The sequence below is a fragment of the Cyrtonyx montezumae genome, unplaced genomic scaffold (genome assembly GCF_038088225.1).
Source record: "Cyrtonyx montezumae isolate F1298 unplaced genomic scaffold, pur_monq_1.0 scaffold_10, whole genome shotgun sequence".
NCBI classification, from domain to species: domain Eukaryota; kingdom Metazoa; phylum Chordata; class Aves; order Galliformes; family Odontophoridae; genus Cyrtonyx; species Cyrtonyx montezumae.
Window position 1 is genome coordinate 40264515 of NW_027071826.1, and position 12873 is coordinate 40277387.

The window sequence follows — 12873 nt, forward strand, 5'->3', positions numbered from 1 at the left end:
TCAACATTAGTTACACTGCAGATTTCATACACTGACCTTTCTGTATGCCAAAATTACCTAAAAAGTCTTGTGACTTGTACTGTTGGGTAGGTCATTAGTTCAAGAATCAATAGCGAGTGCTTAAATAGCTTAAATAATAGATTTACATGAGGAGTGTATCTTCCATTTTCCTTCTGATATACGTTTCAGTTATTCTTGTAACATTATTTTCTTGATGTTTAGACTTTGAAACAAGATGGCCTGGTAGAATCAATGCAGCTGGATCTCGACCAGACACATGAAGAGCTTGACAAACTGAATACAAGCCATTTAGAGGAGAGATCTCAACTTATTCAGGATCTTCAGAAACGTGAAAGAGAAATCGATCATCTTAAAGAAGCACTGGCAGAAAAAGAGAGGGAGTTATCTGCCTTGTCTTTGAATATGACAGAGTATTCAGAACAAGTTATGATCCTGAAGCATCAAGTGCAATGCAAAAATGAAGAAATACGAGGGATAGAAGAGGCGTTATCAAAGGCTGAAAGGGAGGCTGATTTGCTAAAAGAAGTACAAACAGCCGATGTAAGAGATGCAAGTGTGAAAATATCTGTCCTTTCTGAGCAGAGTAATACAATGAGACTAGAACTGGAAAGAATTAGAGTTGAGAATGAAGCTAAAACCAAAGAAAATGAGGAACTGATAAGACAAATCGATGAGTACAGCGTTACAATTAAAGATCTCCGTTCTGAAATCAAAGCCAGTCACATCGCATACCATAACAATCTGATGGAGTGTGAGTCACAAATTACGTTGCTGAAAGAACAGATTAGCAAATCATCTGAAAAGCTACAAGAAACTGAGAATAAGCAAAGAAAAGAATCTGAATATTTGAAATCTCAGATTGAGGAATATAATGCTCTAAAAGAAAAATTGAACAGTTTGCGTAAAGAGAAAGAAAACAAAGAACTGACTCTTGAAAATGAGTTAAAATCTATCAAAGATTCATACAACAGACTAGTTTTGGAAGATGCTAAAAAAGATGAAGAGTTGGCTCAGTTATCTAGGAAGGTTATGGAACACGCTGAAGACCAGGAAACAATTAAAAAAGAATTACAAGAGAAACAAGAAGTCATTTTTTCATTAGATAAGAAGCTTGAGTTTTTGGAGCAACAAAGGGAAGAGACTAAACTTAAATTAACTGAAGATCTTAAAGCCAAAGAGACACGTTGTGAAGAGCTTAATAACCAATTAAGTGAAATATATAAACAAATTAACAAGATGGAAATAGAGACACAGGAGAAAGCTTTAGCTAATAAGCAGTTGCAGGCAGATCTCGAGGAGAAAGAAACAGAATTGGCAGAGCAAGTGAAAGCAAATGAACATCTGAAAAAAAGTATAGATAGAGTGAAAGAAGAGAAGCAGCAGTTAGTCAGTGAAAATGAGAATTTGTCCAAGCTCCTGGATGTAAAAGAATGTGAATTGTTACAGAAAATCCAGACTGTGGCAGAAATAGAAAGCAAGTTATCTATTAGCAATGCTGAGTACCAAAAAACTCTTTCGGTACTAAATTGTGAAAAAAACACTCTAGCAAAAGAAATTGAACAACTCTCAATAGTTGCGAAGCAAAAAGAAAGTTCAGTTGCAGAGCAGCTGCAGAAGAAAACAAAGGAGTGTAATGTGTTAGCTGGTCAGTTGTTCGAAAGCAAGGAACAGGCACAACAGTTGCATGAACAAGTGCAATCAGTCCTCATTCAACTGAAGGATGCTACAGAGAAAGAAACAAAGAAAGAAGAAATGTTAAATAGTAAGTTATCTGAATGCAGTACACTAATACAAGAGCTCAGCCAGAGTAAGGAGAATAATTTACTGCTGCAAGAGCAAGTTCAAAGCTTAACTTTGGATTTTGAAGCTAAGAGCAAGTGTCTGGAAGAAAAAGTCCTTCAGTGTGATTCATTACATAAGGAAATGGAAGACAGTAAATCTTACATTGTAGAGCTGCAGGAAGAAATTAAAAATCTTAAAGAGGACAAAATGAAGTTATCTCAGTGGGTAGGAGAAAGAGACATGACCCTAAAAAGTCAGGGTTCAGAACTTGAAAAGTTTCATAAGCAAGTTTCTGATAAAATTGAAGAAAATACAGCGTTAAATAATCAGTTACAGCTATTAAGCAAAGAAGTGACTGAGCTTAAGCATACGAAGGAGGACCTTTCAAACTTACTGAACAAGAAGTCGCGTGAATTTGAAATTCTGCAGTCACAGTTAATACAACAACAGTCTGATGTTACTTCCACAAGGCAGCAAATACAAACAGCAGCTATAGAAACTGAAAAATTGAAAGTAGACATTGAAAACCTTAATGCAGTGATAATGAAAAAATCAGAAGAAGTAGCTACTTTAACTTCACACTTGTCTCAACAAAATCATAATATTTTAGCTCTGAAGGACCAAATTGATGGCCTAGTGATTGAAAAGGAAAACCTAAAAACTCTCTTGGAAGAAAAAGAAACTCTTATTTCTGAGAAGGATGTTCTGCTACAACAAATGAAAGATAGTAACATGACAGGAGAAGGGCAATATCTGCAAGTCATTTCAGATCTGCAAAACCAAATACAAACCCTAGGTTTTGAAACCAGCCAGCTTAGACAGACAGTACAGGAAAAGGAAAATGAATGTAAGAGGCAAGCCCAAGATCTAAAGTTGCTGAAAGATAAATCTGAGGAGTCCGATATACTTAGGATTCAACTGTCTGAGAATATGGAGGTTATTTCTGATCTTCAGTATCAACTTAAAAATATGACAGAAAAAGCAGCACAGTTGAATGACTCAATTAAACAGAAAGATGAATTTTTAAAGCAAAAGATAGACGAATGTGTCAGTTTAAAAGCATGCCTTTCTGATGTACAGGAATCATCCATTTTGCAGCAGAAACAGTTAGAGCTTTTAAATTCAGAAGCGGAACAATTAAAGGTACTTGTTTCAGAGAAAGATTTAACTGTCAATAATATTTCATTATTCAGTGAGAATTTGAAGATGCAACTTCAAGAAAAGGATAATGAATGTGCTGTCTTAAAGAAACAAGTTGTGGAGCTGGAGGAAGTGAAAGGGAATTTGCAGAAAGAAGTACAACATCAGAAGACTTTGATAATAGAGAAGGACCAGTCCTTATCAGAAAGCGAATCTTCTCTTATAGAAAATAAAGCTCTTCTCAAAACTCTGAAGGAGAAAGTGCAGGAAGATGAAGAGAAGATAAATTTAATCTCTGAACTCCAAAGTCAAGTACGTGAGCTAGCACAAGAACTACAAAAATCAAAGGAAATTACCCAGGAGAAAGAAAATGCCATTCTGTCTCTTCAGGGAAAAAATGAAGCACAGCATGAATTAAGAACCGAGTTTAATGCAGCTCTTAATAAAAAAGAAGTAGTTATTGCTGAGCTGCTTAATTCTGTGAAGGAGAAGGATACCAGTCTACAGTTGGCAAATAAAAACCTGAGCGTTTTGTCTAATGAGATTGAGATTCTCAGAGAGGAATTAGAGAAAAGTGGCGCAGCTATGAAAAACCTTACTAAGGAATTTCAGGAAAAGAATGAAAGCTTTAATATTAATCAGAAGAAAATTGATTCATTAACAGTTGAGCTTGAGACTGTAAGAAGTGAACACCATAAAGCACTAGACCAAGTAAGTACATGGAAACAAGATTTGCAGCAAAAAGAGTTGGCTATGGAGTCTCTGCGTGTGACTTGCACTGAACAGGCAGATAACATAGCATGTCTGAAGTTGCAGCTGAGTAATGTAAATTCCAAATCATCTCAAGACAGCCACGACAATGCACTTTTAATAGGTAGTCTGCAGCATCAAGTAGAGTCTTTAGAGAAAGAAAAAAATATGTTACAAGAAGATGCTGCTAAACTCATGGCTGAAAACACACAACTTCTTGCATCTCAAAATAATTTGCAAAAGAAATTGGAAGAACTTCAAGAAATGAATGGAAAACTAGAAGCCAGTGAGAGTTACTCAAGAATGCAGATAGATGCTGTTCAACTGCAGATGAAGACCGAAAAAGAGAAGTTACAGATGCAGGTTAGTGTGAAGGGTGAAGAACTTACCCAACTAGAGCTTAAAGTTGAAAATCTAGAGCAAAGTCTTCTTGAGTCAGAAAACAAATGGGTGACGGACCTTGATAGGGCAACTTTACAAATTAAAAATCTTACTGATCAATTGAACTGTTTAGAAAGTGAAATGAAAACCAAGAATAGCAAAATCCAGTCTTTACAGGAGGAACTGGATCTTACCAAAGAGAAAATAACTCAAAGCTTATCTCCTTTACTTAATAGTAGTCTTCTATGTAAAGAAGAGAATGAGCAGGCTTCAGATTCCCAACTGCAGCTAACTGATGGTAAAATACAATGGGAAAAAATTTCCACTCTGATAACCACTATTTTGAGCAAAGAAGTAGAAAGAGAAAAATTGCAGCTGATTCTTTTAGAAAAACAGAAAGAAATAGATATCATAAAAGATGAATTAAAAAGTATGCAGTCACTTGAGAAAGAGAAGGAGTTGCTACAGAATGATATTGATAAAATGAAGGGTACCTATGATTCTGAAATGGAACGCCTATCACAAGAAATGATTGTCGTCAAGGAAACTTTACATAACCAACAGTCTCTTTTTCAAGAAAAGAATAAACAGATTGAATTTCTTCAAGACAAGATAAATAAATCTGAAGAAATAGTAAGAACCAGTCAAGAAAAACTGCAGGTTGAAGATAAAAAAGTAGCAAGTCTCCTTGAAGAAATGGGAAGAAAAGATCAGCTCATAGAAGACTTAACTTCACAGGTAAATCAGCAAAAAGGTTTAATTTCTGGACTAAGCCAGCAAATGAAAGAAAAAGACTGTTCTGTTACCCAGATCATGGAATCGTTGTCTAGTGAAATGCTGAATTTTTCTGAAGAGAGGAATACTTTAAATAGCAAACTGCAGGATCTTGAATCTGCTCATAATCATTCTGTAGGAGAACTAAATAGAGTGTTGCAGGAACTTGAGGACTGTAAGAAAGAACTGGAATGTAGTCAGGTTGTATTGAGCAACAGAGAAGCTGTTTTTAAAGATTTAATGAAAGAAAAGGAGGAGATGCATCTTAATCTTGAGAAACTTGGTAAAGAAAAAGAGAATCTGAAGAAGAAACTTCAAGCAGCCTTGGTAATAAGAAGAGATCTAATGCAGAAAGTTGGAAAACTAGAAAAGAGCAGACAGGAAGAAATAGAAAAGGAGAAAGAAAAAAGAGAGGAGTTGTTGAAGAAAGTTGAGGAGTTAACAGACAAGCTGAAACTACTTGAAGATGAAAATAAAAATTTTGAGACCTATCTTGGAACTTTGAAGCAAGAACTTTTAGAAAAAGATGACAAAATAAGAGACTTGAATGATATCTTGTCTGCAAAAGCCTCTTATTTAGAGGAACTTCAGGCCAATATTGCAGAACTAAATGATGCCATCGCTGAAAAACAAATGATCTGTGAGCAGAACCTAAAATCTTTAGAGGAAAAGGATTGTATGCTTGCTTGTATGCAGTCTGTACTTGATGAAAAAGTAAGTGCATACGAAGAGGAACATTCTCAGCTCTTAATAGCTCTTGAAATGATGAAATCTGAAGTTAAGAAGGAAGAATTGTTGAAAAATTCCAGTTCTGAAGAGCCCAGTGCCAGGGACAAGAGTAAGTGCTTGGACTTCAACAGTGAAATTAATGCAATTCAGATAAAAAAAGAAAAAGACGACTTACAGAGAGAACTTCTGGTCAGGGAAGAAGATACAAGAAAATTTCAGGAAGAGGAGACAGAGCGTGCTAAGCTCGCAGCAGATTTTGATGAACAAAAACACTTGAAGCATGTCAAACAAGAGTGCGAAGTGCTCTGGGAAGATCCTAAAAAAAAATCGAAAGAATTTGATTTTAATCAATTAGAAAAACATGTTGGGAAAGAGTTTATTTCTCCTAAGGGAGAGGGAGAAGAAGGTGACCTAAAGAACTTGGAATCCAACAAATCAAGAAACAGGGTTCAGGCTGCATCCTTAAAAGAGGGAAACCTAATCACTTTGGTGACAAGAAAAGATACTGAATTAGAAGAACTAAGAAATAGTTATGCAAAGCTTCAGGAGGAAACAGAAGTGTTAAAGGAAGAGCTGAGGAAAATATTAGTTGAATTTGGTGGTGGAGAAGAAGCAATAGACTTAAACTCCATGAGGCAGCAGGAGCAGTACCAGAAACAGTGTAAGGATAACCTTTTGAAGGATATAAAGCAGCTACAGAAAAAGCTGAAAGCATTTGTGGCTGAGACTGTAGACATGAAGATGGTGCTAGAATGTGTAAAAAATGAGAAAGAAACACTTGTTAAAAAAAATGAGGAGGATTACAGGATGAACCAGGAGAAGCTGCAGAAACTGAGAATGGGAGCTAATAAGGAAATTGCAGAAAAGAATGAGCAAATAGAAGCATTGCATTCTTCACTTAAAGATATTAAGGATAAACTTGATCTTGAAAAGGAATTACTAAAAGAAGCTCTAAAGGAGGGCCAAGAATTCCATCATTACAAAGCAGCATTTGAAGAAATAAAGAATGAAAAAGAGGAGCTTGTTCATCAGTTAGAGGAGTCCAGTTTGGAACTAATCAATATGAAAAAGGAGGTAAAGCATGTCAGCGAAGAAAACAAAAAGCTTCTGACAGAACTTTGTTTGCTTCGTGAGAAGGCTGAGATAAGTACTCCTGTAGTGTCATGCAAAGAGTTGAAAGAAGAAAATGATACTGAAAAAGAATTGGTGGAGTTTTGTTTAGACAGTGGTTCGCTTCAAGGAATATTACAAAGTAAAGGCACCTCTTTTCAGCTATCCAAGACTGGCTACTCTGGGAAAACTAATTTGAAAGAAGCAGCAGACTATAAAACCCAGAAAGAAATGGAAGTAGTTCAAGAAACACCTGCAAAAACTGTTAATGTAAGTGATTTGAAACCGCAAGAACAAAGGACTAAAGCAGAGGAGAAGTCCAAGGACCACCTTCAAAGAAAATTACAAGCAGCTTTAATATCGCGTAAAGAAGCTCTGAGAGAAAATAAATATCTAAAAGAACAGATGGATAAGCTGTTAATGGAAAGAGAGGAACTGATGAACAAGATGGGTACACTCGAACGCTTGTTGTTAGAGCTTGGTAGAGAAAAGCAAAGTTCAAATACTCTTTCTCCACTGTCTCAAGAGGAGAGCCTTTTTTCTGAAAATGCTAGACTTTTGGCTGAAAATGAAAACCTCACTGCTGCATGTGAAAGTCTTAAATCTACAATGGAGACAATAGTTCAGGAAAAAGAGGCCTTTTCTTTCCAGCTAAATACCCTGAAAGATTCTCAGACAGTTGAATTAACAGGTTGGAAAGCTAAGCACAGTGAATTAAAGCAAGAGTATGAATCCCTCCTTCAGGCTTATGAGAATATCAGTAGTAAAATAGCAGAAATGAGGCAAGTTATTGATGTCGCTAGAAAAGAGAAACAAGAGGCTATTCAGAGACTCAGGGAAGGGGAATCTGAGAAGGAGGCTCTTGAGAAGCATTTTCAAAAACTCATGGCTGAAAATGAATTTATTAAGGATCAGCTGAAACAACTCAGTGAATCCAAGAAATTGGAAGTTGATGAATTACAGAGTGAAGCAAAAAGGCAGATATGTGAACAAGAGGCAAGAATGGAAGAACACCAGGTTCGTCTTCATGAACTCACTCAACAGAATCATCAGCTTATGGAGGAAAATGAACAGCTGAAACAAACTTCTGAAAATTTAAAGCAGGCTTTAGAGAAAATTCAGGATGAAAATGACGTCCTTCATAATAACATCACTGTAACTAAAGCAGCTTTGGGGGACCTCCAAGTTCAGATGGAAGTGTACCAAAATGATATGCAATCTAAAATAAGTGATGCATTATATAAGAATGAATCATTGTTAAAGGACATTAGTGTGTTAAGGGATGAACTCTCTGAAAAGGAACAAGAAAGAAAATTAATTTCAGAAAAAGTGAAAGAAACTGAAAAGTCTTTGGACCATAAAAATCACTGTATCACAAAACTGGACATGGAGTGTAAAAATCTTACACGAGAAATTGTTAGCCTAAATGAAAAAGTTAAGATTTTAGAAGATGATAAATGCCTCTTACAGGAGGAATTAGAAAATGCACAAGAAAGTTCTTACAAAGTAAAAAATGAGAGGGAATTCCTTGAGACAGAATTGCTTAATCACATTAAAGAAGTTGATCATCTTACTGATACAATGAAATCAGCACAAGTGCAGAATAATGTGCTGTTACAGCAGCTGGAAGAATTAAGGGCAGAGAAGTGTAATATGATTAGAGAAAAAGAAGAAGAGCAGTTGCAACTAGTAAAAGTGTTTGAAGAGAAGGTGAAATGTGCACAGAGAGATAACAGTGGAAATAAAAACAGAACAAAGGAATTACAAGAACTCTTAAAGGAGAAACAGCAGGAGATCAACCATTTGCAAAAGGATTCTATAAAATTCCAGGAACTGATCCTGGATTTGGAAAGGTCTGTGAAACTGTCACAGTCAAAAAATGAAAAATTTGAAAAGGATTTGAGTAATATGTCAGAAAAGCTTGCCAAATCAAATGAGGCAATATCCCATCTCAATGAAAAACTGTCTTCACAGGTGAACTTGTTGGATCAGTCAAAAAAAGAAGTAGACAGGCTTACTGCTGAGAATCTTAATTGGAGAAAAGAACTAAACAGGAAAGAAGATGAACTACAAATCCAGAAGAGAGAACATGCAGCAGAATTAGAAGTGAACCTTCAACAATTAAAGTTGGTTCATAAAGTAGAATGTTTGAACCTAGAGGAAAGACACAGTGCCCTTCAGAGAGAAAAAGATAGGGCAATTAGTGAGATCCAAGGATTGCAGGAGGACATTAGCTTTAAGGACTCTGAAAACAAGAAACTTCAGGCAGATTTGAATGCAGCTTTGGCACGCTTAGCTGCTTTTGCGAAGTGTATGTCCTCTCTTCAGAGTGACCGGGACAGGGTAATCACTGAAATGAAAACCTGGGAAATGCAGTTCAAAGAGGCCATTCAGACTAAAGAAAGACAAATAGAAGACAGTAATAAAAGAATAGTGTCCCTACAAGATGAGTTGAAAGACAAAATGAGTCAGATTCAAGAACTGAATATCAAATATTCTGTGGGAGAGAAAACAAAGAATGAACTGTATTTAAGGCAAAAATCTGCTGATGCGCCATGGCATGAAGAGCTCCACAGATTAAAGGAAGAAAATATGTATTTTTTTAATAGACAGCAAGAATTGGAAAATGCTCTTCAGTCAAAAGAAGAAGCTTTGCAAGCACTCCTTAAAGAAAATAATTCTCTTAATCATCTCATAGAGAATAGTAAAAGTTCAGGAAGAGAGATAAAAGTACTGGAAAGTAATTTTACAAGACAAGAACAAGAACTTCAAAAACTTCTTGCTGAAAAGGAAAAAATTCATGCTGAATTAGAAAAGCAGATTACCATTTCTGAGCAAATGAAAGTCATGCTGAATAATAAAGACAAAGAAATTTCCTTACTAATTTCTTCAAAAAGTGATGAAATTTCTGACTATCTGATTCAGGTACAGACTCAACATAGAGAACAAATCAAAGAATATGAGCATCAGTTCCAGTTGCTGAAGAGAGAGAGACAACAGAGTGAAGAGTCCTGTCAGAAGCTGGAAAATGAACTGAGAAATCTTCAGATGAAGGCAGATAAGGCAGGTCAAGATAAGGCTGCAATTGCCAGTGAACTAGATGCTTTTAAAAAATCAATGTCATCTCTTCAGAATGATCGTGATGACCTTTTTTCTAAATACAAAGAGTTGGAGCATCTTCACCAAAATGTCATAAATCAACGGGACAATCTTATAGTTGGCAATGCAAGTGAGAGTAATGCTTTGAAACAAGAATTAAGGGTACTTCTTAACCAGATAGATGATCTTCATTCTGAAAATGCAATGCTAAATGCGCAGCTAATAAAGTATAGGGAAGATCTTAACCAAGTTTTATCGCTGAAAGATCATCAATTAAAAGACTTACTTAAGCAGAAATTAGATTTCATTAAAGGCCTCGAACAGGAGAAATACGAACTTCAGAAACAAATAAAAGAGGTGCAACTGTCCAATCAACTGCAAATGGATACTGTCGTATCATTGGAACGTGAAAATAAAAAATTAGTATCTAAAGTAAATGATTTAGAATCTTTAATTGCATCATTAAACAAAGAGAAACTTGTTTCTGAATCTGGAGAGAAGCTGTTAACTAGTGGTAGCGTCCAGAAAAAAAAAAGTGCATCCAATGGACTGTATGGAGAAAAACTTCAGAAGAATATTGAAGAAGTCCAGAAATCACTAGGCAGAAATACTAAGGATGTAGGTGATGAATACAGTAAGACATTTCTGACACTTGAGCATGGATGCGAACCTGGTGCTTTTACGGAGATGATAGTAGAAGTTCAATCTCAGAATAGAGAGCTGAAGTCCCAGAATGAGGCCTTTGGTAAAGCAATGACTGCTCTGCAAAATGATAGAGATAGGATAATAGAGGACTTAAAGATACTTCAGAGCAAATACACATCAGAACTAAAGTCTGAAAAAAAGAAAGGAGTTGAACTTGAAGCTGAATTGGGTGTCTTTAAATCCCGTCTTGTCAGTATACTCAAGGATAAAGGTCTTCTGAAAAAGGTGCTTTTTGATCCAGCAAATATGGTTACGCTTGATCAGATTGCTGATGAAATTGAAAATCTCTGTAGGACATTTGCCACTCATGAGCTGGAGATTAGCAGGCTGTCATCTGAATGTGGGAATTATGTTCAACAGATTGAAGCATTTTCCAAGGCTATGGCCAGTCTTCAGGATGATCGAGACAAATTGCTGCAGGAGCTCAGCAAGCAGAAGGTAGCTTCTGAAACTAAACAGGGGGGCACAACTTCATTTCCCATTGTTTGCAACGGCATCAATGATATAAATTCTTTTAAAAGTAGCTTAGTTGTGCCTCAGATCAGCAGGGAAGGATTGGTAAGTTTTGGTTAGCTATGTTGTTGTTTTGTTTTTGTTTTTAATGCAGAGAATGCATGACTGCAAATTACTTGAGTGCTAAGAAAAAATAGTTTAACTAAAGACACGTAGAATCTTGAGAGTTTAGGTACTTCTCCTGTTAAACAGGAGCAAATGGGAAAAGCAAAGAGAAATAATTTTGTACTAGAATTCTGGCACTAATAAAACTTCAATTATATGGTTTTCTTTCCAGTTCATTAATCATATTTATTAAATGTAGGCTAAAGAAGGAGCCAGCCTTGCAACTGTTGAAATATCAAAACTGAAGGCCAAGGTTGATGATCTGGAGAAGGCATTGCATCAGACAAAAGCCTTCCAAGCAGAAACAGAGAGAGAGATTGCATCATACCAGAGTGAACTTGCTGGATTGAGGTATAAATGTTTAAATTAACAAGTAACATATAAAGCTTTTGCTTAGAATTCTTCATTAACTTCAACCTGACATATAACGGACATAGGAAATTATGTATAGTTTATCAGAAGAATGTTTCCCATAATGTGCATGGTCAGCTTTCACACAGTTTTTTTTGTTCACAGTTATCCAGGTATCTTTCCATAGTTATCTCTTTGTTTATGTAAAGTGCGAGAAGCCTTGAATGAATGTCTTCTCTCCAGCTGGTGACTTCAGTGTATGTAACTAAGGTTAAGGGATCTCATTTCTATTCTTGATGATATCATGTTGTCTTCTCAGTAAAATTTACCAGTGATAAACCTGAACGTTTCCTCCCAATTTTTGTTCTCATTGTTGTTTTTAAGTAGCTGTCTGAAGTATTGCAGATTTAAGTTAATTTTATGTTGAAAATGATCTTTATTTCACACTTGAGGAATATTTTTGTAAATTGAAATGTCCATTTCTACATTGTTTACATCTTCTGTTACCTATGACAAATGAATAGTGTGACACCTTGGATCTAATTCTGTGAATGCCATTTTAAACAGACATCTTCAAATTGAAATATGTATTGAGAGTGTTCATGAAATGTACCACATTTGCATAAGAGTGGTTAAAAGCTGCCATGATTTGTTTTAGAAATAACAATATGTACAGCCTTATTCTTTTCATCGGCTTTTCTATCGTATGTTTTCATTTAATGGCCGGTTTTTTTATGTCACTTTCAGAATGGAAAAGAACCTCCTCCTCTCAGAGTCCCAAGCACTGCGAAATCAATATCAAATGACAGTTGCTGAGAAAGACCGACAGATTGCAGAACTGCAGAAGCTGCAAGAAGACATAGCTGTTAAGAAATCAATCTCCACTGGTGCCATTTACCCAGTCAAGGTAAACAGAGTGTAGCAGGAGCCATCAACCTACTTCAGTCAATTTATTGTACTAAATTTGCAGTTTGCTTCCTAAATGAGAGCTATCTAGTGTGTGATAGTGAAGGCTAGTATGCTAAAGAGTGCATTGTCTGTATTTTACTCTTTTGGGGGCCAGTCAAATAGGAAGCTACAACTACACCAGGTCTGTGAATTGAAATAATTAAGAATGCTTTTTAAATGGAGTCAGGTGTTTCGATATTGATCAACTTCTTTGAAATGAAAATAAGAAGTTGGTTACATTTATAAAATAACAAAAAGACTCACTAGTGCAATACATTTTAAGAGACAAAAAGCAGGCAAAGAAGCTTCATAAATAAATGAGTAGTTATAAAGCAAAAGTTGAACCGTCATGAACCAGTAATGGTTATTTATTCTTAGCCAGTAAGGAGTATCTGTTATGGTTGAATTGTAAGCTAACTGCTTTCTCTCCTTAGAGAATTGCTAATGTTATGTTAATGTTGATGA

The 12873-nt window shown here is 35.8% G+C and overlaps 1 protein-coding gene across 11 annotated transcripts in view; it reads left to right on the forward strand.

The window, feature by feature from the left end:
* Positions 1-12873, forward strand: part of LOC136060459 (golgin subfamily B member 1-like) — a 43456-nt gene that overhangs the window by 24232 nt on the left and 6351 nt on the right. For 9 of the 11 annotated variants that reach the window (XM_065755005.1, XM_065755007.1, XM_065755006.1 and 6 more), the window contains 3 exons: positions 223-11049; positions 11309-11460; positions 12208-12367. In XM_065755005.1, coding sequence (XP_065611077.1) covers positions 223-11049; positions 11309-11460; positions 12208-12367 — 11139 coding nt within the window. The remainder of the gene's footprint in view (positions 1-222; positions 11050-11308; positions 11461-12207; positions 12368-12873) is intronic. The other 2 variants (XM_065755015.1, XM_065755009.1) reach the window with 2 other exon arrangements.